Genomic DNA, 25,617 nt, shown 5'->3' with positions numbered 1-25,617 from the left:
AAATACCACCTACAAAAATAAGTATTCAAATTTCTGGCAAAAAATCCTATATAAAAAGAAAAAAATTACAAAATGTAACTATTGAAAATTAATGTAATCACTTTCATCCAAACATAATCAAAAATGTCCCAATGAAAAAATAAAAGTAAATTCAGCAGTAAAGCGTCAAGATGCGCAAGTTCTAAGATGGCCACAAATTAGTTTACACCCATTATAAATGTGTTCTCAAGATCTCAGTGGTGGACTTGTTATTATGCAAAGTAGAATAATAGAATGCATATGTACTTTTCTGACTCATTGCATAACTATTCTTCCATGCCCGTAACTGACATTTATGCAGTCTAAAACAAACAACATTCACATTTAAAGGTGCAAAAGCATCACAGTAAATCACTCACCACACTGGTAATGCGGACAGCAGGAATGAGGGGTGTAGTGGGCAACCAATTTTTCACCAGCTTTACATGTTGTGTTAGTTATATCACACAAAGTCATGTTGCATTCTGAAAGCACAAAACGCATCTTATAAAATACTAGAACATAGTGAAACAGTAAATAACAACTGAATTGTTTATAGTAATTAAGTGCAAAGTTTATACCAAAGACAAAGGGGAGAGGATGTGGCCTAACAGCAAGAACAGTCGCCCTCGTAGCTGGGGAACCGGGTTCCAGTCTTGGCTGGGACGCTCAACATCCAGTGATTCTGGGAAATCACTTCATCTCCCCGTGCCTAACAAAACATGAATGTGTCCGTCTATAATGCAACTGTTATGTATGTAAAGCTCTCTTATTCCTTCGGGTCGAGTTCGGGCTATATAAAACAAATGAAAATAGTAATACAAAATCCGATGCCAGTTTTTGCAAATTATATTATGCCCTTTAGAGCAGAAAGGCCTTAACTGTTACAGTGAAACATGCCTGGTTAAATCAAATCTAGGGTCTGATTCATAAAACCATTTTCGGCTACAAACATGTTTGCAGCTTAAATGGACTTCATTTAAAGCTGCTGGGTATCCACAAAACGATACCCATGAACATAAATGCATTTATTACTGTATAATTGTACTCCACTACTGTGTACTAAGGCTATACAGATTTCCTGTTCTGCAGTAAATAGGAGAATCAGAAAGAGAAACACTGGAATGTTGGAGCAGAGGCTTATTCGAGCCAACCATGCACATTGGAAGTAGGGGTGCAGGGGGGTGCTGCAGCAGAGAAGGTCAAGTAGAAGGTCAGTAGCCCAAATCTGCAATGTAGAGGTGTCCCTTCCAGCTTAAAGACAAGCCGACCCATAACTTAGGCGCCCTTGCATGATGGCAGGTGGGCGCCAGGCAGCACACAATGCACCAGAGCTAGGAGACAGCAGAAATGTACCATATCTTTGTAAATATGGAGCATTTCTGCTGTGTGCCTTTCACGCAACTCAGCGCAGCAAGTTGCCTTGCTGCTTTGGGTTGTGTCAAATGTAAATAAATCTGCCCAAAAAGTTCTGATTAGACAACCAGAGCAGTAATCAGCTAAGCAGACTATAATCATACCAAATACCATAAAAGGGCCTGCTGAGCTGTTCAAAGCAGACAGAATACTGAGAAACTGTAAATTGAGCGTTAGTCTCTCACACCTCATCCTCCACCACACTGCTACTTGGTGCATTTTACAACATGATAACAGCACCTTGGTAATCATCACGCACGACAATGAAACACTTCCCACATATGTTCACAAAAAGAAAAACAACACCCTTCCAACCACACATCACCCCACATGTCGTAGATTGCAGTCCATGTAGGTAAGCACTTCAGTGACACACATAGTAAGCACTATACAAATTTGCAATACAATGTAATATTTATCATTTGTTCATCACCAAGATTTGATTTGATCCAGTTAAAATATTTGTTTCCATCACCCTGCCACATAATCCATCATCTCCCGCATAATCTGCAGATTTTAACAACAAACTCATTTTATTTCTAGCTTAAACAGATCAAAAGTTACTAAAAATGTTGCAACATGTGCTGCAGTGAAGTGAAAGGTCCTTTGCTGCTAAGGTTGACTGGCCACCTTTCAGTTACTTACAGCTGTATTTTGTTGTGGAACTGTTACTAATGAAGTGAAACCTTTGCCCAGACAGTGTTAACATGTAATATTGACAAAAATAATGAAGTGACACTTTCACACATTTGGCTTCCACTTCCACATATTTCCAGTGGCCCTGTCTGTACCCCAGATAAATGGTCAGATAGTTCACTTTACAAAATCCTCTCACTTTGCAGTCAAAGAAAGAAACGTCAACAACATCTCCACCTTTAAAGAGTAAACAGCAATCTGTCAGAAGATATACCCTGACATTTAACCTGTCTTGGAACATGCAGCAAATGTAGCGAGGTAAACAAAATGTGCAGGCATTTCTACTGCTTATTCAGGTTCGAACCTCCCACACCTCTATACTGCGCCACCTGCCTCCGTCATTTGGGAGGGCCAGAGATAAATATGGGCTGGCCTGCCGCTCAAATGCCCCTCCCACTGTGGCTGGAGCCCTAGTTCAGATGTTGAATGAGCAATAAAGAGGTCTTTACATTTTGTTTTTATCTTGTCACATTTGTTGTGCGGTTCAGATACAAAGGTCAAATGTCAGGCTATATCTTCACATAATTTGGGCTTTTTCTTTGAACAGAGAGAATGGTGTTTTCTTTCTTCGACTTCAAAGATAGAGAATTTTATAAAGTGAATTAAGTGATAGTCCTTCAGGAGTACAGGAAGTTTGAATGGAAAGGCAGTAGGATGTCAGAAACAACATTTTAATATCTGTAAATTAATTGTACAAATATTTCTAAATGTATCGCCCATTTTGGAAGCACACACAAGGCACCTTTTTGTAGTTCTGAAACGTGATGGAAACAAAGGACACAGGAAACAGAGGTGCAAAGCAAATCAAGATAATTTTCTTGGTGATCACCAAATGATAAATCTTTGCAAAAACCAATTTTCACACATTATTCTATGCTCAGTCTACAGTTTTAGAAGTAAAGCTGCATGTCTATGCAAAAAGGTGGCCAATTCCATATAAAATGTGCTGTATGTAAATGGCAGTGCACTACCACCACATGGTTTAGTAATATATTTGCGACATTGTGCACCAAAATGCACAATAAGCTACATACTACACCAAAACCACTCTCATGCTGAATGGATGTGGTTCATTTGATACACTTGTTCTGTGTGTGACGCTCTGATTTTTCACAATTACGTTTACCTCAGTGATGTAACATTAATGGCAACACCCCACTCTGAAAATTGTTCCAGCACCACTGGAGCCATTATAAGCCTAAGCCACTTTATTGTCATTAATAAAGCTTCCAACATTTTATTGTACTAATACAGAAGTTTGTAAAAGCCCCAAACTTATCATTTGCTTTAACTCGTTGCTTTACCTTGAAAGGGCGAGATTTTGATCGATACCTTATATCTATTGATCCAAACCTCGATCTGGTCGACTGAACCTTTATTGCCTGTCTTGGAAGGAAACGGTACACCTATCTGCAAATTAGTTCACCCAAGAAAGGACTCTACTCTCAAAGATCACGGACAACTTCTAGGTTTCAAAAGTTTATTGTAAAGATATAATGAGCTGCAAATACAAGCATCTCAGAATGAGATTCACGAGATACACAGGTCCAATTACATACATGTGCTCTCGAAAAGCCCTCAGACGAGCAACAGAAATCACTAACACAAGTTCTAAAAATAGCAAAGCTATCAGCATAGACGCATATCTCTCCTTCATTTAGGTTGGAGGAAAACAAACACAGGTTAGGCGTCCCTACCCTGTTCTAGATGGTATCCCTACTTAACCAAATCCCAACCTAACAAAGGTGTCAGCAATGAATGACCCCCAAAGGAAGTCACCCACTCTAAGTCTCTTGGTGAAAACCTAAAGTTCTCCAGTCATGACCCCTCACTGCCTACCCATCCGCTCTCTAAAGGGTCCTCAGGTCTCTGCTCTAACTCCACCCAGGGGTGCTGTCCCTAATACAAAACAGTCAACAACATTTGAGACGCCCCTTGCGAAACGCCTCTCACGTGGTGCAACTTCAGGCTTTTTTCCATGATGCTTTGTATTGGGCCTCAGACGTTAGAGTTGACCTTGCTTCTCAGTCTCTTCTCCGGCCCGCTGATACCCCTTAAACATTCCAGAACCCTCCTCCATGTCTGGGCCGTCTACTGAACAGACCTCTATTCATTCACTTATAATTGGATCCCCCCTTTCCTGTTGCAGACAGATATCTGCCGCCAAGAACCCAACTCTCATAGACTTCTAAAAAGGCTTGCAACATTTCTCAGCCCAGACATGTACGTGTAAATCAATGCTAAAACATTTCAGGCCTACAATATTTCACATTATGATTATAGCATTCTATTTCTTCATTTAATTAAAGCATGTTAAAACTCTTATTCTATCATTTGGAAAACATTACTCTAAATCATGGCCCATTAATGCAATGACCAAAACGTTAAACAATCTGTGTCGTGAAAAGAAACACCTTCCCTTTTAGCTCCAGCTCTGGCCCTGAGGCCTACCACGTTCTGCGTTTTACCACAGACCATCTTATATGTTAACAGCTACACGACATAGATTCAAAATAATCACGTCTAATAAAATCATATAATGTCACACATTTCTGTATTAGTTCCACTTCTACTTAAATCTCTATATTAGCTATACATTTAGAATATAATTTCAGATACTATTAGCACTCATGGCATTTCTCATCATGACTTGTGCTTACTATAGGTAAGTGTGATGTACTCATACATTTATATCAGTTTGCGCTCTCTCAGTTCCCCCCTTTGATGACCTCTCGGGGTCATCACTAACATTTAAACTACAGTTATTGCTGGCATTCTCTGCGCTTCCAGAGCTCTCAGGCTCCTGTACTGATTATCTTGTATGGCAGCCAATCTCTGCAACTGTTCTCTTTGGGCCCTTTCTAACCTTCTTGCTCTGTACCATTTGAATACCCTCACCAATCCCCACAATATTATCCCACAGATCAATATTATGATGATAGGCTTTAGGATATACCAAATAAAGCTTTTGCCTAAGGTGGAAAACCACCCTCCAACTGTACTCATTCCGTGGCCCACCTTTTCCCAGACATTTTCTCTACTCAAGTCTTCGATCTCTTTGTGTATATTAGTTATGTTCTTAATAACTTTCTCAAGGGGTTTTGAAAGGTCTGGAATGTAAGTGCAACATTCCTGAACCTTCAAAGCCTTACAGACTCCGCCCTCTTTTGCTAATAAGACATCTAATGCAAGCCGATTTTGAAGAACCATAGCCCTTATCGATTGCATCTCTCCTTCTACCAGCATTAAGGACTGAGCAGTGCTGGCAGACAACCTGTCGACAACTGTTGCCAGTCGTCTAATTTTAACATCATTAAGGATTATTCCCAAAAGAGGGAACATAGCTCCAAAGACATCTCCAACCATTTCGGCATCACCTACATCTCTCCTTCCCCTCGATGATGTCTGGCCCTCAATGATCAATAAGTCTTGTGCATGATATATTTTGGGGAAGACAATTGCCAAGTAACATGATCCATACCAGTTGTCAGGTAGTCTCACGTAAGCATTTCTTCCACATACAAAATACACATTTGGAATCACTTGCATTCCCTTCAGGAAATCCTTAGTGTAGTACTCTAAATTAAAAGCATGTTCACAGTCAACTTCACCCACGTATACATTTTCATAATACGTTTTGGCTCGGTGAAGACATAACTTTCCTCTCTGCGCTTTATCTAAAGCTATTGGACCACTACTACCCTTTCTCTTGTGTGACTTCTCTTCCTCGGTCCAATCTAATTTCCCTTGTCCTGATTTTTTCAAAATCTTTTGTCTCCTGTAACGATCATCCACCTGCCCTATGAACTTTTTCTCGACTTCTGACACCTTGCATGTCAGATTATTTCTACGGGCATGTGAAGTATCTAAGGTAATCCAAGGAATGAAGAACTTGGCCAATCTGTCTTCACTCTTCCAGTAATCCCATTTATTCATCTGCTTATAATTCGGGACTTCTGGCAACACAGAATCATAATTGGAGAAATAGTATTCAAAACTATCTCTCTCATAAAATATACTAAGCAATAAGCTACATGTAATGCCATATGTCAGAGGGAGGTGATGATATCGAATTCCTTCATCTACAGACGCAGGCAACTGCATGCAGACGTAGCAATCCTTAACCTCCATGGCATCCACGTATTCATACAAAAGTTTAGCATAAGCATTTGACCTAAAGTCTCCTTGGGACTCGTCTACATGTAACCTGCGGGCTTCTGCAGCCAATAACGCTTTCTCTTGAGTGTTTTCCCTTTTCTCACCTGCAACAGTGGGTGCAAGTGTTACTACAGAATTCGCATCAGTTACCTTTACCTCTTCCTCATGTCCCTTTACATAAGAAATTGTTACCACTAAAGCTATTAATATTATCACTCCTACTATTAGTGTACCTATTATACATTTAGCTCTGCGGTTCGGGGTGCCGGCCTCCATTTCGTCAGACAATCTAGCTTTTCCCTTTCTTTTTGCAAAAAAAGTTCTTTTCCTCTCGTTCCTTTACAGTCTCCTTCAATCCTTTTTTGTCTTTAGAATCCACACAGCTGGAGGCTGACAGCCTTTTTCGCAAAAGTCCTTTCACAGTTCAAAAAGACAACCCTAGCCCTTCTCCATCCACTCAAGGGGTTCCCTAAAATTCTCTGCTTCCTGGGCGCTAGGTAATCTTCTTTTCTTCTGCTTGCTTTATTTACAAAGTCCTTTAACAATCGACTATTAGATTTGTGGTTGCAGCTTCAATAGCATAGTTCAATATTTCCATGCGAAGAGTATGCTCTTCATGTGCTGTTATCGTGGTACCAAAGTCGGGGAATTTCAATTCTGTAAGAAACATGTGTTTTAACTTGCTGAGGCGGGGAGGTCTGGGGAGCACGAATGTTAGTGACCCTTCTTGTTCGACACCGGGTACCAACAGTTGTATTTCCACGGTGATAATGGGCTCAGAACTGGACACCACCACCGCTCGGATCCTCCCTGTCTCCGGTTTCACAGACATTTGTCGCCAGATATGTCCACTCAGGTGTGGAGTATCTTCTGTTAGGCACACGCACTCTTCTTGACCTTCTTCGGTCTGGTGCTTCAGCGCCCTGAGCACCTTCTTCTGGGTCTGAGTCTTCTGATATCGGAGGAAGGGTTGCTTCTGGAGTTGACCTCAGGCTAGAACTTCTTCTTTGCGGCCAATTTGCTTCTCCACGTGCCCTTCTACTCCTTCTCCTTCTGGTCTGTTCTCGCTCTCTTTCAGACCTGTCAGGGTCAGACTCGTACTCCCAGCTGTCTTCTCCTTCTGTAGCGTCTTCTGTTTCGCTGTTGTACTGACCGTCCTCAGCTTGGTCAGACTCGTTCCCTGCTTCCACTGGCACCTCTACAGCTTGGCTAGCCCCCTCTATGGCTTCTTGGTCCTCAGCTGGACGTCCATCCGAGAGAGGAGCTGTTTCCAGAGGTGCTGGAACCCTTTTCGTATGCGACGCGTGTATCCAGTTGGGCAGGCCTCCCACCTTTACAGCTGTACTTGTGATCAGGATGACCTGGTAGGGCCCACGCCAACGAATATCCAAGCAGCTTCTTCTCACATGTTTCTTCACCAGGACCCAGTCCCCAGGATACAGGTCATGGCAAGGGCCCTGGCACGCTGGAACCTCTGCAGCCTGCACCTGAAGGGACACAGAACGCATGGCGTCAGACAGCCCCTTACAATAGTCCAGGATCATATCATCTGTGATATTTAACAGTGCAGTAGCTGGAATAGATGGCAGTCTCATTGCTCTCCCCATTAACACCTCATGTGGTGACAACCCTGTTCTTCTGTCTGGGGTACTACGAAGGCTCATGAGTACCAATGGTAGGGCATCAGGCCAACTCAGGGTCGTTGAGGAGCAAACTTTCGCTATTCTGGACTTGATCGTGCCATTAATTTGTTCCACAATTCCTGAGGCTTCTGGTCGGTAACTGCAATGGAGTTTTTGGTCTATATTCAGTGCAACACAAATCATCTTCACAAGCTCGCTGTTAAAATGTGTTCCCCTATCTGATTCCAAAAAGGCCGGCACCCCGAACCGAGGGATAAGTTCTCTAAGCAGTAACTTAGCCACTGTGAGGGTGTCGCACCTACGTGTAGGGTATGCCTCAACCCATCTGGAGAACACACAAACAACCACCAAGACATAGCGGAGGCGGTTGCATCTTGGCATTTCAATGAAATCTATCTGCATTCTGTTGAATGGACCTCCAGACCTTCCTATGTGACTTAGCGCAACTGGTGTTCTTTTCCCTACATTCAGCTGCTGGCAGGTCACACAACGCTGGCACACTGCTTCTGCTGCTATTCTAAACTTAGGATTGTACCAAGTCTGTCTAAACACTCTCAGCATAGCATCTCTCCCTAAGTGTACGGGACCATGTATGAGTCTAGCCATTGGACTCACCATCTCATTGGGCAACACTGCTCTGCCGTCTGCTGAGACCCAAAAATGAGTCTCACCCATTACACATCCTGCCTTTTCCCATGTTTCCTTTTCTGAATCAGGAGCATTTTCTTGCATGGTTGACAGTTCATCCCAAGTATCAACAGTTTCCAGTATCATGGCTAATTCAGTTCTCATATTTATTCCACCCACATCCACCTCTGTGAAAGAGTAACCTTGTTCTGCGCAATACCGCGCAACTTCATCAGCATATCTATTGCCTTTCGAAACAAAGTCCTCATTTTTGGTATGTGCGATGCACTTTACAACTGCGATACTTGCTGGACATTGCAATGCTTCTAACAACAAGCGCACAAACTCTCCATTGCGAATGGGAGAGCCTGAAGAAGTCATGAACCCTCTTTGAGACCATAACTGCCCGTAATCATGAACTACCCCAAACCCGTATTGGCTGTCGGTGTAGATGGTGACTCGAATTTGATTGCCTGCTAAGCAAGCACGTGTTAGGGCAATAATCTCGGCTACCTGAGCGGAGTGTACTCCTTCCAGGCACCCAGCTTCCACAACTCCTTCAATTGTACAAACAGCATAAGCTGCTCTCAACTGCCCAACTTCGTCTCTTACACATGAGCCATCGACAAAGAAAACTTCGTCTGGGTCGGTCAGTGGCTCATCTACGATGTCGGGTCTGGGTTTGGTGCATAGTTCAGTCACATCGAGACAGTCATGGTCTGTATATTCATCATCATCATCAATATCATTTGGAAGTGGCATTAAGGTAGCAGGGTTCAAAACAGAGCATCTCTTGAGGGTCACGTTCTCTGCAGCAAGAATAACTTGCTCATAGCGCGTGAGCCTGCTATTGGTCAGATGCTGTGTTTTGGTCCTGGTCATCAACAGTTCAACAGAATGTGGCACGCACACCTCTAACGGGTGCCCCATGACGATATTTTCACATCTCTCAATGCTGACACCCGTTGCAGCAACGGATTTGAGACATCCGGGCAACGCTGCGGCTACTGGGTCTAAAGTAGCCGAGAAATAAGCAACTGGTCTACGGGCATTCCCATGGATTTGGACCAACACAGACAACGCACAACCTTCTCTCTCACAACAGTAAAGAAAGAATTGTTTATTGTAATCAGGCATTCCCAATGCCGGAGCACGACACAGGTCCTCTCTCAGCTGTAAGAATGCCATCAAACAGTCTTTGTCCCATGGTACCGGATCACTCACCTCTTTGTGCGTCAGTTTTTGCAAGGGCTTTGCTTTCAGTGAAAAGTTCACGATCCACTGTCGGCAATAACCCACCATCCCTAGGAACATCCTGACCTCTCTCTGTGTCTGAGGCGCGTTCATTTTCATGATCGCCTCTATCCTGTCCGGTGACACCTTTCGTTTGCCTTTCTCAATTCTGTGTCCCAAGTACTGTACTTCTGTCAGGCAGTACTGCAATTTTCCCGGGGACACCTTGTGCCCATTAGCAGCTAGGTGATTTAACAAAGCAATGGAATCTTCCCTGCAAGCTTCTTCTGTTTCTGACGCCACAAGGAGGTCGTCTATGTACTGGACCAGAACTGACTTCTGGGGCAGCACTAGACTTTCAAGATTTTTCTTCAGAAGCTGGTTAAAGATCGATGGACTCTCTGTATACCCCTGAGGGATACGACACCATGTTAGGACGCGATTTTCCAGCTTAAATGCGAAAAGAAAATGGCTATCTTCGTCCAAAGGGATCGAAAAGAAAGCCTGACAAAGATCTATCACAGTGAACCACTCAGCTTGGAATGGAATCTGAAACAGTATCACTGATGGATTCGGTACCACTGGACAACATGAAACGACTATGTTATTAATCTTTCGCAGGTCCTGCACTATCCGAAATTTCCCATTTGGTTTCTGCAGACCCATAATCGGGGAGTTACATGGACTACCCACGATTTCTTTCAGTATTCCCTGTTTAATCATGGACTCGATCACGGGTTTTATGCCTGCAATCGTTTCTGGAGTCAATTTATACTGGGGTGTTCTTGGGAACTCAGCATGCGGTTTCACTACAATTTTCACTGGGTCCACCCCTTTGACTAATCCAATCTCTTCCCCAGTGAAATCCCATACCTCTGATGCCACTGTCTCTCTCAAATCCCAGGGAAGCTCGTCTACTGTCAAAGTAGGGTACAGCTCCACACATATTCTTGAGTTTGCAACTTTGAAATCTGCATCATCATCATTAGTCAATACCTCCACTCCCTGGGGTGTACAATATATAGTACAATTCAATTTGCACAACAGATCTCTTCCTAGCAGACACACAGGGCTTGAATCGCAAACCACAAATTGGTGCTCATCGCTGTACTTCCCTATTTTCACCTGTACCGGTTCTGTCAATTGGCTGGTTATTCTCCTGTTTGCGACCCCTACCACCTGTATGGTCTCTCCAGACATGGGCAGGTCTGGAACTGCAGCTGATCTGATCGTGGATCTAGTGGCTCCTGTGTCCACCAGAAATGTCGTAGGGCACCCTGCTACTTCTGCTTCAACATAGGGTCCCCTCTGATCTACCTCTAAGGCTGCCCCAAGGGTGCAGTCTTCTCTTTCCACTCTCTGTCCGGTTAATGGGTCCACATAATAGCATTCTTCACCTTCCACAAACAGGGGCATTTGTCTATAGGTCTTACCCATACTCCCTACTCGAGGAGGTTGCGGGAACTGGGCTCGGGGAGGAGCCCCCCCCCCTTTGAGCACCTTTCCTTGGTATGGCGTCGCCCCTCTCATAGGTGCGCTCTGGACCTCTTCCTCCTCTATCTCTTGCTCTCCGATCTCTACATTGTAAGGGCACTCGCGTTTCCAATGCCCCAACTCGTTGCACTGGTGGCACCTAGTCGTTTTCTTCAAGGTAGCTATGTCTACTCTGGGTCTGAAGGTAGTACTCTCCTCATTACCCTTGTTCTGACTGTACTGCTTCTTACCTCCTGTACCTGTCCCTTGCTGCTGTTGTTGCGGTCCCCCCTTTCCTGCTGCCTGCAATTGTACCACCATCAGCTTCTCTTTTAGTTTCTTAGCCTTGGAGTCTACCTCATCACAGCAGTACCTGGCATATCTCAGTATTTCATCTAGGGGTCTACTTTGCCAACAAATCGAGTGTTGCTGAATCATTAAACTAATATCCGGTCTCAGTCCCAGGACGAACTTGGACACGAATTGCCCTATGTCCTTTGGATCCATTACATCCAAGCCGCTATACTGTTTAAACGCCTTCAGCAATCTCTCGTAATATTCATGGACTGTCTCTTTGGGTTCCTGTCTCGTTCTGTCTATTCTGACCCAATCTATGTCTTGCATTGGCACTTTTTCTTTCAGCCAAGTCATCACTCTCTCGAATTTTGCCATCACGATCTCGGACGGCCCATTAGTCCTAGCATCTCTCTCTGGCTCCGTTGTGGGCCACTCAGCGCTAACCTTGCATGCTGTCCACAGATCTCCTGGTACTACAATGTCAAACAGCGTGTTCAGATCTATCCATAGGACTTTTGAGATCTTTACAAACCTCTCGACTTGCTTGTACCACTCCACGGGGCTCTCTCGTAACTTGGGGAAAGATGTGGTAAAAGCAGCTAAATCTCCCCTACTCCAAGGGACATGTACATAGCTCCCATTGGCAACTTCACGCAAAGGGTAAGCTTCTATTCCCTGCTGTCCTGGTGTTATACCAATCATGCTTCTTCTGCCGGTCCCTTTCTTGGACCACCTCTCTTCCCATTTATCTAGTGCCCTCCATGTCCTTATTCCAGTAATCAGTTCCCTTATGTGTGTTTTCAGCCCAATCGTTCTCCTCTCATCTAGATCTCGATCTGAGTAATGTAGCCTGTGGTTACCCTGTAATGCTTTGGTTCTTGACAAGTCCACCATATATTTGCCTGCTAGTTCGACTAACTTCTCATGGACTGCTCTCGCCTTTCGTGTGATGTCCTTTGCCATATACAGTATTTCATCCTGTTCATACATTTCCATTCTTTCTAAAGGCAGGGTACCATCTACCATGTCATCCAGATCTGACCTTAAGCTGGAGACATCAAGTCTCTTGGCTTTTATCTCAGCTCGCAATATGTCTTTTGAAGGGGGCTCACTGGTCTCCCTCCCATCCCAACTTCGAGCTCTGCGTTTGGGCTCAGGAGAATTAATGGGTGGCCTCCCTTGCTCCCATCTCTCCAGGTCCCATGCTCGGCCATCCAATCTTGGAAGGTGATGGAACACGGGCCTTTTATCCCTACTCTCTCTCTGCCCACTCTCGTCTTCTTCTCTCCTCTCACCGCACATCTCTCTGTTATTTTCCCTCTGGTCGCTACACTCCCTTTGCCTCGTATCGCTCAGTATCCGATACGATCCTTCCTGGTTCCCCATATTCCCTGGGCTGCGCTCATTTCTGTCATCACAGGGACTATGGTGCGACCTCTCACAACTCCCATTCTGTTCTCTGGTGCCAGGCACACAGTGTGGACACTTAAAGCTGTTCCTGTACTCTTGTGCTCTCCTCTCCTCTTCACTGAGTATCGGGCACGCCACCCCTTCACTCCCGGGGCCCCCGTTTTCCAGGTCTGTTCTACCTCCATTTCGGGCCCAATGGGTGACTCCCCTACTCCCTCTACAGTCCCACTCCGGGCTACTCTCCCCAGCCCCGCAGTGAGTTCGTGCTCTGCTGTCCTGACTTTCCCTTTCTGCTTCTGCAGCATTGATGCACTTTTGAGCCTTCACTGCCTCATCCCACTGCTTCATGTACTCATTTAGCTCTTGAAAGGATTTTCGTCCAGATCCCCTCAGATCCTTTGGCCATCTAGGGCCCCCAGGATCTCCTCCTGGGTCCCCTGCTGTGTGCATCGGGGTACTCCACTCTCTGGGTATTGGCATCTGACTTGGGGGATTAGTGGTATCGTTCCTCCTTGCCTGCTCTGCTCTTTCTCTGTCTTTCCGTTTCCGTTCTTCCCCTCTTGCTCTCTCTTGGTCATATATCGATATTATAGGACCTATGGTAACAGGTACCTGTAGTGCATCTGGCAATGGGTAGGATGTGGCGCTTTCCGTTTCCGGCGCTCTTTGTACCACAAACCTACCGACTACCTGTTGCACCTGACTAGGCTGGAGCAACTCTTTCTTTGGCTCAGGATCCCACTCTGAACTGGGAAGCGGTCTATGCTCTCCTGCATTGCCCCCCTTTTCTCCTTCAGTATTCTCGACCTCTCCCCCTGCTCTATTATACGGGGGTGGCCTGTCTGTCAGTAATCTGTTTATCAGGCTGTCCTCTGTTTCGCTCTCGTCATCTTCTTCTATGGGGCTTTTATTTACTGGCGCCTCTAACACTGGGTACAGTTTATTTATTTCCAAATTATGCACTCTCCATCTTTTAGCATCCGCATCCCACCTGGCATCCTGTACTGCCCTTACCGAGCGTTTCACCCTTTCTTGTCGTCTGTTCATATTCCTTTCATGCGCTGCCCTAAGCCATGCCTCAAGGGCTTCAAACTGGGTTGGTCTAGGCAAGGGTCTCTTTGAGGTCATGACTGATTTCAATCGATGTAACACCTCTAATCTGAACGTCCCGTACTTCGGGAACGTCAGTTCCTCATTTCCTTCAGTAATCTTACTCCACTCTGATATCCAAAGGATCGTATGCAACCCAACATTTACTGCCATATAACGAGCTGGCGTACCCTCCGGCGGGGCTTCTTCCCCTTCATACGATCCTCGCCTCTCTTTCTTAAACAGCGCTTTCAACCATTTAAAACACTTCATAATTATGCGCACAAAATCCAGCCTCGCTACTCTGTTTACTTCCTGATGACAATCCACCAATCCTGTCGCGGCTTTGCTAGCTTGGCCTATCACAGCGCGGTCTTTCTCCTGTTGGCCAATCACGTCGCGACCCTGTATGACGTGTTCGCTAGCTGGCCTATCACAGCGCGGTCTTTCTCCGGTCAGCCAATCACTGCGCGACACCACCTGACGTCTCTTTTCTCCGCTTCGCAGCAGCACCCCTCCTTTCTCAACTCGTCTCCCGGTTATGCATGCGTCCCATTCATACACTGAAAAATGACTACTTCCGACCAAGCGGTCACTTCTCTCGACTGTACGTCCACAGTCTATCTGTAATTGTCAACACAACTGACGAGATGTCTATCGTCTTTCTGATAGGTTACTTACACACACAGTAACTTCCGACCAGCGTCCGTTACTCACGTACTCACTCTTACGTTCCCCCTATCTCGGTCTCTCGGGTGATCAATGGTACCTCATGACCCCCTTCACACTAGTTGACAATTACTCTGGGTGTCCGATACACCCGAACCACTTAAGCTCTCCTTGAACTTAAGATTTCCACCGGTTGCGCGCGCTCACAACCTGTTCCACAGTCACTCTACAGACATTCAACTCCGCCAGACATTACAACATAGATACAATACAAAAACACCGCAATCTAACACGCATAACCCTTTATACTCACTCTCTCTGATACTGCTGCTTTTTCTGTCTCACGTCATCCGGATCTTCATCTGCGGGCTGTTCTTCCGATCATCGATTTCTAGGGGCCTTGGGGTAAGCTAACCTGGCCTAGGTCACCGTCCTCAAGAAGGCAACCATCCTCTATAGCTACCAACTGAAAGGGCGAGATTTTGATCGATACCTTATATCTATTGATCCAAACCTCGATCTGGTCGACTGAACCTTTATTGCCTGTCTTGGAAGGAAACGGTACACCTATCTGCAAATTAGTTCACCCAAGAAAGGACTCTACTCTCAAAGATCACGGACAACTTCTAGGTTTCAAAAGTTTATTGTAAAGATATAATGAGCTGCAAATACAAGCATCTCAGAATGAGATTCACGAGATACACAGGTCCAATTACATACATGTGCTCTCGAAAAGCCCTCAGACGAGCAACAGAAATCACTAACACAAGTTCTAAAAATAGCAAAGCTATCAGCATAGACGCATATCTCTCCTTCATTTAGGTTGGAGGAAAACAAACACAGGTTAGGCGTCCCTACCCTGTTCTAGATGGTATCCCTACTTAACCAAATCCCAACCTAACAAAGGTGTCAGCAATGAATGACCCCCAAAGGAAGTCACCCACTCTAAGTCTCTTGGTGAAAACCTAAAGTTCTCCAGTCATGACCCCTCACTGCCTACCCATCCGCTCTCTAAAGGGTCCTCAGGTCTCTGCTCTAACTCCACCCAGGGGTGCTGTCCCTAATACAAAACAGTCAACAACATTTGAGACGCCCCTTGCGAAACGCCTCTCACGTGGTGCAACTTCAGGCTTTTTTCCATGATGCTTTGTATTGGGCCTCAGACGTTAGAGTTGACCTTGCTTCTCAGTCTCTTCTCCGGCCCGCTGATACCCCTTAAACATTCCAGAACCCTCCTCCATGTCTGGGCCGTCTACTGAACAGACCTCTATTCATTCACTTATAATTGGATCCCCCCTTTCCTGTTGCAGACAGATATCTGCCGCCAAGAACCCAACTCTCATAGACTTCTAAAAAGGCTTGCAACATTTCTCAGCCCAGACATGTACGTGTAAATCAATGCTAAAACATTTCAGGCCTACAATATTTCACATTATGATTATAGCATTCTATTTCTTCATTTAATTAAAGCATGTTAAAACTCTTATTCTATCATTTGGAAAACATTACTCTAAATCATGGCCCATTAATGCAATGACCAAAACGTTAAACAATCTGTGTCGTGAAAAGAAACACCTTCCCTTTTAGCTCCAGCTCTGGCCCTGAGGCCTACCACGTTCTGCGTTTTACCACAGACCATCTTATATGTTAACAGCTACACGACATAGATTCAAAATAATCACGTCTAATAAAATCATATAATGTCACACATTTCTGTATTAGTTCCACTTCTACTTAAATCTCTATATTAGCTATACATTTAGAATATAATTTCAGATACTATTAGCACTCATGGCATTTCTCATCATGACTTGTGCTTACTATAGGTAAGTGTGATGTACTCATACATTTATATCAGTTTGCGCTCTCTCAACCTCGTTGTACATGTATGATGCTGCAACCATGCTAATTTGGGACAAAAGTTTGTCCTTTTCCTGCATATTGTGATTACAAGCATTGCATTTATTGTGTTTGTCTTCGCCCATAAAATATATATTCTCAAAACAGTGCTCACCACAGATTTTCTTTGGGCAACAAGCCCTTTCCTCAATGACATTGATGATAACTTCTCCTTCTCGCTCACACGTCGGCATCGGTTCCTCACTGCAGTCCGGCTTCATAGGAATAACACTTCCATTCTCTATACACTGATACATGCAACATCCTTTGGGAGACCCATTCCAGACCTCCCCAGGAGAACGTGGCTGACCTTCAGTATCAGTGCACGCTGGTGGAAAACAAACAAGATGGAACTATTTGAGAATAAAAACTCCAGAGAAAACATATCCAAGTGTCTTTCTAGTAAAAGGAAATCAATAAAATGTATTTTTGTGAAGCATTTTAAAAAAAACATATTCATAACATACGGGACCAGTTGTAAAGTGTTAAGATACCACAAAGACAAATTCCATACCATATAGAGAAAGAGGCCCCAGGCTGAAACAGAACTCAAGCTGTTGCCTACAATATGTTTTCTTACTTAAAGATGCATGGGTATTACACCAAATAATAGGTCTTTCTTTCCATCTGCTTCATATCATTCAAGTTGTTCTGGTTCATGCACGAGTACCTCATTTAGTTGTGAATTTTTCTTTGTATTCGGGTACTTATAGTCCTATTGGAAATACAGAACTGAAACTCCTGCAATGCAAATGAAATAGGCACTGGTAGAGCAAACAGGTCTCGCTTTGGATGCTGAGTTATTGGCTTTGACCAACTGGCAATCGCTTGTTAAGATAGTGAAGACTCCTGCCAATCACATGTTGAGCATTTGAGAAATGTGACTGGCAGACGAAAGTTTCGGAAACTTTTTTTCTGCCATGTTCAATATTGTAAGCCAATTCTGATTTGCATTTAATTCGCTGTGGAAAAACTATTTCCACAGTCATAGGTAGCTATCCTTAGTTGTGTACCAACCAAAGGGAGAATCCATTTTACAGATTCAACCACCATCTTCTAAACGATGCACAACTTTCACATGGTGAGAAAAAAATCCAAGGTAAGTGGGGAAAATGTAATGAGTCTCTGATCCCACAGCACAGATGGTAGGGACATAGAGGCATGGAATACCCATGTCTACTAGCAGTGAACTGGGTGAAGGGTTTGCAAATGAAGTACATCTTAAAAAAACAATGACATTCATTGAAAAAAACACAGCTAAAAACTGAGTTATGGTCTTGGCTCAGTGGGGCAAAGCTAGTGAGATTCTCCAGTTATGGTTATCAGTGCACACAACACACCATAACCCACGCCCCCACCATAAACAAAATGGTGGGTATAACTCAGTCTTAACTATTTTTACATATGTGTGTATGTGTGAGTGTGTATATATATATATATGTATATTCACTGAAAAAACATAGGTTTCAGGGACATTATAGTTAGTTGGACATTTCAATCATACAAAACCACAGAAATACCCCCATTATAGTTAGTTCAGTTAACTATAACTCGCGCCCCCGCAATGCACTGCTGATGACGTCACATCTTACATCATTCATGACATGGTCAGTGACATCACTGATGACATCGCTGATGACATCTCAAATGACATCACTGATTACATCATCCAGTGAATGTGGTTTTCTTTAAAATTTAAATAAATATTACATATATACCAAGCTGTATTGAACAATGAGTTGCTGAATAAGTGTCTGGATGGAGGATTTAGTAGGTGTGTGACTGACTGTTTAAGTGAGTGATTAAATGTGTCTCACTAAACACATGGATTAGTGACTAAACTGTGTGTATGTCTGTATCAGTCTATCTGTTGTTGTATAAGCTGCTGCCTCAGTTGGTCAGTAGCTAGATGAGTGTCTATATGGAATATTGATTAGTTGCCTGAGTATTTGAATGGGAGACTGAGTCTGTGTGTGGTTGGGTAGGAGGTGTGTGACTCTGTGCATAGATGTGTGAGTGGTTGATTCACTGGGTGTATGAGTTTAAGAGTGCATGTGGAAACAGGTGTATGGGTGGGTGAGTGTGTGTATGCGTATCTTGGTGAGTGAATGGATGTATCAGTCAGTGCTTAATTTGTAAAATATGAAGTGCAGGTGCTCAAATGTTTGTCAGAGGCCACACCCACTTTTCTCTGGCGCCACCCACTGGCTCCACCCACTTAATATATTTTCCACCCACACCGGCAACTGGCACGCACACGCGTTCGTTCCCTCAGTACCACCGTTTAACACTGTCCTTCAAGTCTCTATAATATAACCACTGTCTCTCAAATTAATTTATTTTTATAGCGCCTCTCACACCAGTGAGAGGTGTGTCAGGGCACTTTGCTCATACACACATTGCATAGACACAGTCCTATGTGTGTAAATCAGTATATAGGGAATGTTACATCAGTTAGGACTACCAGGTATAGGAGTCAGATGTCATCCATGATTGCATTGTAGTCTTATAGATCACATAGTTTAAGAGTTCCAAGTCTGGAAAAGTGCAAATTCAGAATTTAAAACATAACAGCATTGTTAGGGATTCTCTTCAATAAGAATTGATTTCTACCCAAAATGATCCCTTTTTGCAAGATTAGGTTAATGAAAGATTGGGCAAAAAAACCATATAGCTCTCTAATATATAACTTGCAGCTTGCATGCAGCTATTTGATGACGGATTAGTTAGTAGCTTGCTGTTTTACGTTAGGATTTTAACTTACAAAGAGCAAGTAACAAAAGGATCTCTCTGACAGAAGTAGTAACACGTGTCACTGACCTACTTTACATGATTACATGCACTTTTTGATCAGCATGGTAAACGTTCTTTGCATCAGGTATAGTAACCATCTGGCATCTGTACTACCCTACAAGCAGTCACAACTTCCCCTAGACAAAAGTCCTGTCTCGCTCTATGAAGACGATTAATCGCCAGAGTTATCTTGACATTTTAATTTATGTCTGATTATTACTGGAGGCCAGGAAGGAACTCGACAGCAGGTGCTTTTAAAACAAGAATATAATGGCTGTGCTGGGGTTTAACCCTCTGCTTACGTTTGTGACTGGGCCCAGTGACCCGGCCCAGTCACAAGTCCAAGCCCCACGAAGGTCACCGAGTTAGAATGCATGCATTATAATGGTGACGTGACTGGAGCCTGCTGAGTGCTGACACCTTCATTTGCCCTTCACTGTCCTTTCAGTCTGTGTGTGTTCGTCTGATGTGGATTCCGTGGGTGAAAGGGAGGCACGCATGACTGTGCGCACCCAAACAAAAAGTAGTGTGGCGGTTTGGCAAGCAACAGCAAGTAATTGCCATGGGCCACCCCGCCACCCACGGGCGGCATGATGATTGTGGTACTGGCATCACATGGCGGCTACGGCCGCCCGGTATACTTCCAGTAACAACAGTGCATTCAGTGTGTGTTTCAATTAAAACTTAAGTAACCAGACACTGGGACATGCACACACACTGACTGCAGTAGTATTGCACTGCACTGCGCAGCACACTCAGACTTACTTTCACTTACATTTCACTTAGTGAACCCGTCCAGAACCGACGCCGCTGAATGCTGTTTTTTCAATCTGACTTGAATCGAATGGCCAGTATGATCATGAGTGACTCGGTGGTGAGGGAGAGAGGCCACTCGTGCGGCCGGGTATGACTATGCTCATGCTGGGGTGTCGGTTGCCAAAGGCAAGCACTAGCAGCCAATGCGCGCACATTACTTGCAATGCAATCTGAAAAGAAAAAGCGCACGCAGCTTGCCGCGCACAGCCTCAACACCCCCACCCCCACCCACTGTGTCCTAGGGGTCCGAAATCTGCACTTCCCATGGCGGCCATGACCACAGGCCAGCCCCCCTGATGACATCAGAGGCCAGTGAAAGCAAGTCCACCAAACTCGACTGAGTTGGAGCGCCTGTGCCCAGGGGTTGCAACTCAAGGATGGGCCTCGCCCTCATCGCGTCCGAGGTTGTCCACAACAAGCGGCGATGCAGTTAAATTGGCATCATAGATAACAACCACTCAGCCTTAGGTCTTGTGCTTAGGTTACCGTCGGTCACCCACAGACTTGTAAAACCGAATGTGAATCCAGCCGCAACATCAAAGTAAAGGGCCCGCGGCCACCGTGCCACGCTGTGCCATCATCACCAATCATCAAGATATATAATCGAACAATCGTAATCACCACGTGGCCACGCCATAATTAATCAACATATAAATATTAGTCTAATCGAATAATACATTAATCAGTCGAACTCTCACTAACTCGGCTCGGGACTACTCGACTCTGTTAGGCAGGCTGCTGCGCAGCTTAATTAACTGATCAGGCCCTGCTTCACCCACACTGGCGCGTGCTCCTTAGGAAGTGCTACGCACCTTTATTAACTGCTGATGATTAGGCCTACCACCAGGCCGTTTCTCACCTGGTGCTGTGCTGCCTGCCTGGTGTAGTGAATAGGCAACCAAGTTATGTCGTCCAGATCGCGCTGCCTCTCACTAGACAGAGCGAGAGCGGCCGCTTGAAGAACCTTGGCAACGATGACTCACTGAGGTGCGACTGCGCGGGTATGCTGGGGCGTGTGTAGTGGCAAAGCAGCGAATGCGTGCGCATTCTAATCTAAAAAAAGTATCTGCGAACGCTGCCTGATGCCGAGCACAGCCCCAACCCCCGCAGAAGACCGTCATCACCAAAGCCCTGCCCAAACTCAGTGTACCGCCCACTGGGCGGGCAACACTGAGCCGCAGCCGCTGCATTGTTTCAATACGTCAAGACATTCGGATCAATCATTATTACAATTAGAAAGAGTAAGTGAGATGATGTTGGACTGGTGACACTCGTGTGGTGTGACTGAGTCGTGATAACACTACAGTAACAGCAGCGCAGCATTTATGGTGTAGAGCAGCAGTCTGTGCTACGTAATTACTATAAAAATCAATTACGTGCACTAAACACGTGTAGACCCGGCCCTGATAATTAAGTGCCGGTGCTAAGCACCGGCAAGCACCGGCACAAATTAAGCACTGGTATCAGTGGTACATGTCCAACTAAGTACATATGTAAAAGGCAGTGTATGTAAGAGTTGGTGTATAAAAATGACTATATGTGAGAGTCAGTGATTGTGAGAGTGGCTGTATGGATGAGTGTGTACTTGTATCAGTGGTTGTATAATAGAGTTAGTATATGTTGGAATAAGTGAGGTGGTGTGTGTATAACTGTATAGGTCAGTAAATGGAAGTGTGATTGATTCTTTGCCTGAGTGACTAGGTGTGTCAGTAACTGTGAATGAGTGCTGGTGTATGAGTATTTATGTTGGTGTATGAGTACATATGATAGTGTTGTTTTGATGATTGACTGCATGTATGAGTGAATCTATGGGTGAATGAGTGGATGTATGTGTAGACTTAAAAATCAGTGACTACAATTCAGTAACTGGTATTGGTGTGTCTATGGTTTCAAAAATGGTATTCTGGATTTTGGAGACAGTGTATCAAAGGTTATATTAGGGTGTGAGAAGGTGCATCACATTTTCACATGTATGATGTCATCAGTGATGTCATCACTGATGTCATTTGAGATGTCAAGAATGATGTAATATGTGACGTCATCAACAATGCATTGTGGGGGCGCGAGTTATAGTTAGCTTAACTAACTATAACAGGGGAATTTCTATGATTTTGTATGAGTAAAATGTCCAACTAACTATAACGTCCCTGAAACCTACGGTTTTTTCAGTGTATTTCTAAGGTTTTTTAAATGCTAATTTCTAACTATAACGTGCCTGAAACCTATGGTTTCTTCAGTGAATTGCAATGGTTTTTTAAATGGTAATTTCTAATTGTAATGTTCATTAAACCTATCTGTGGTTCTGTGTTTTTAAATTATCATCCCATTCTCAACCTGGTGAAAACTGCAAATCTCACCACTTTTCCATTAATAGCTTCCACCCAAAAAATCGCCACAAATGAGAGCCACAACTAACGCTAATGATATGCAGAGTAGACGTTCCCGTCCCACAAAATCATGAAAACACCACTTCCCCATATTTTCAACGACCAGCCAAATCTGCTATGCGATCCAAAAAGCAGGCGATAAGCCGAGTTAGCAGTAAGAATTTAACATCAGCCTTTAACTGGTGTAAAGCAGGACGACTATCTACAGTGCGACTTGGAACCCAACTCGGAGCCACATCTAAAGACCAACACCTCATAGAGCTACTGATCATGCAGCTCCAACACCCAAGAAAGCCACAACACCTACCGCCACCACCCTCGGGCCCCCTGACCACACACCCCACTACCACAGAGGCAGGGCAGAACAGGACAACGGACCTTCCCAAAATGCCATGACCACTCAGCTGCACATCAGCTGAATGTTGGGATATGTGGGAACCAAGTATGTGTGAAGGACGCAAGTCACAAATCAATAATATGCACACAATACCAAGTGCAGCGCTGATGTGCTAGACAGACCTATCTATGCAGAGCAAAAACCTCTCCATGTGTACATATACTGCTGGTGCTTGTAGTATTGTGCACAGTGGACGCAACCAGGCAGTGGGGAAGATCTCGGTTTATGTAGCTCTGTTGTCCGCCCCTGGAGGCCGATGCGGAGTGGGCTGGACCAACGTACACCACTCCAGTGTATGAGTATGAATAAATAGGCTGGGCTCTGGGCATGGTTCAGTTGTGGGAAGGCCAACGCGTCTGCCACAGCGGCGGGTCTCACCCTGCGACGTGGCTGCCGCCATGACCGCAGGCTTCCTCCACACAGACCCCCTGCGATTCCAGCAGCACAGCACTGTAGACTTATGACTGTACAGACTACTGCCTTCGATCTACACTGTGAACAGCAGGCCTCACAATTCGGATGGAGTAGCCATTGCAGATGACGCAGTGCCGTACGCAAGATACATTGCTCCCAGTGCAGCCCTCTCGGACCACACATCATCACAGGATGTACACACGCTGAGTACTTCAGGTACCACTAACTCAGTGCACCACAAGGCATCGCCACAAGGCTTTATTAAGGCAGAATTCAAAAGGCATTGGTCCGAGTGCGGCACCCCGGACTACGCATCATCCCAGGATATGTACACGCTCAGTGCCAAAGGTACTACTAACTCAGTGAACCATAACTGATCGCCACGTGGTCTTATTAAGGCAGAATTCAAATAGAAAAAATACATTGCTCCGAGTGCGGCCCCCCAGACTACGCATCATCACAGGTTCTGTACACGCTCAGTGCCAAAGGTACTACTAACTCAGTACACCATAAGTCATCGTCATATGGCCGTATTCAGGCAGAATTCAATAGACAAAAGACATTGGTCCGAGTGCGGCCCCCCTGGACCACGCATCATTGCAGGGTACATACACGCTGAGCGCCAAAGGTACTACTAACTCAGTGCACCATAAGTCACTGCAAGGAAGAGTGAACAGTTTTATGCCAGCAGTGAGGCATACTATCATTTCAAAATCGAATTGAGGCAGAATTCAATAGACAAAAGACATTGCTCCGAGTGTGGCTCCCCGGACCACGCATCATCGAAGGATACATACACGCTCAGTGCCAAAGGTACTACTAACTCAGTGCAGCATAACTCATTGCCACGTGGCCATATTAAGGCAGAATTCAATAGACAAAAGACATTGCTCTGAGTGCGGTCCCCCCGGACCACGCATCATCACCCTAGGATACGTACACGCTGAGCGTCAAAGGTACTACTAACTCAGTGCACCATAATTCATCGCAAGGAAGAGTGAAAATTTTTATGTCAGCAGTGAGGCATACTACCACTTGAAAATCACCCAAAAATACTTCTAATATAAAAAGAACAGAACACATTAATGATTACAATCCGGTGATTTTGACCAGAGGCCCATCCTATTTATTCATACTCATACACTGGAGTGGTGTACGTTGGTCCAGCCCACTCTGCATCTGCTGCCCTACCTCAGTGTATCACAAGTCATGAACCCTTTCCGATAGAATCTTTTCTGTATGATTTTATATCTGGTACCCGTACCTTAATGCAGCACAAATCATTGACCTTTATGATTGAATCTCTGTGTCTGATGCAATGATTACTGCTGTACTTCTTGCCACCACCAACCATTCAAGGAGGGTTGGCTTACAATCACCCCACACGCATCCACCACAGACGTCACTGGACATGTGACCCTGTTAATAAAAAGGAGTTGAGTGCACATACCCGTACCCAGTTCCACTATCTATCTGTGTCTGTGTGTTCATTATGTATGCATCATGCTGCCCCTAGGCCATACCACATTACATAGTGCTCTGGACAGTGTATGCAACCATATTACCTTTGACAGTGGGGAAAAACTTTAATTATGTAACGCTGTCTCGGTCATTGTACAAGTATGTATGTAGAGACTGCATCATTAGAGTACTGCAAGGAGAGTGTATACTGAATTTATAAGTGTGTGAGGATCGTTGGAGTGATTGTATAAGTTGCATAAGTACATATGTTGGCGCAGCCTAACTCTGACAATGACCTTGTCTCTAATTGGTGCAATAAACATTCATATCTACACAGATATCTCATGTCTACCATCTTTCTTGTGTGGAACTATGGATGAATATGGGGTCAGTAATTCCCTGTACCTTCCCTGTTGGCCATATTGTGGGACTTGGCTCACAGAGAGACACTTTGGCTTTTGCAACCAGGGTGACGGTAGCACTCCAACACGGACACCCGCATCCAGTGTTGTCAGATTTTTTTCAGCTTTCTATAGCCCAAAGCCAACTAAAAAGTAGCCCAAATTAGCCCAATATTGCCCCTTTAGGGAAGGAGGAGCAGGGAGAGCATCAAGCAGGCGGTGAATGCTTTAGAATTGATGTTGCAGCAGTATGCCAATTAAATATTTGTCTAATAAAGCGCTTTAATATACTACTTTGCTGGAGCGTTGTATATATATTT

General features: G+C 44.6%; 1 protein-coding gene across 1 annotated transcript in view; it reads right to left on the bottom strand.

Moving 5' to 3' along the window:
- OTOGL (otogelin like) overlaps positions 1-25,617 on the bottom strand; it is a 1,067,300-nt gene that overhangs the window by 120,322 nt on the left and 921,361 nt on the right. The window contains exons 45-46 of the mRNA XM_078649280.1: positions 16,744-16,956; positions 399-503 (exon numbers count right to left, since the gene is read on the bottom strand). Coding sequence (XP_078505406.1) covers positions 399-503; positions 16,744-16,956 — 318 coding nt within the window. The remainder of the gene's footprint in view (positions 1-398; positions 504-16,743; positions 16,957-25,617) is intronic.

The sequence above is a fragment of the Lissotriton helveticus genome, chromosome 1_1 (assembly GCF_964261635.1).
Source record: "Lissotriton helveticus chromosome 1_1, aLisHel1.1, whole genome shotgun sequence".
NCBI classification, from domain to species: domain Eukaryota; kingdom Metazoa; phylum Chordata; class Amphibia; order Caudata; family Salamandridae; genus Lissotriton; species Lissotriton helveticus.
This window is presented reverse-complemented; position numbering and strand designations above follow the sequence as displayed.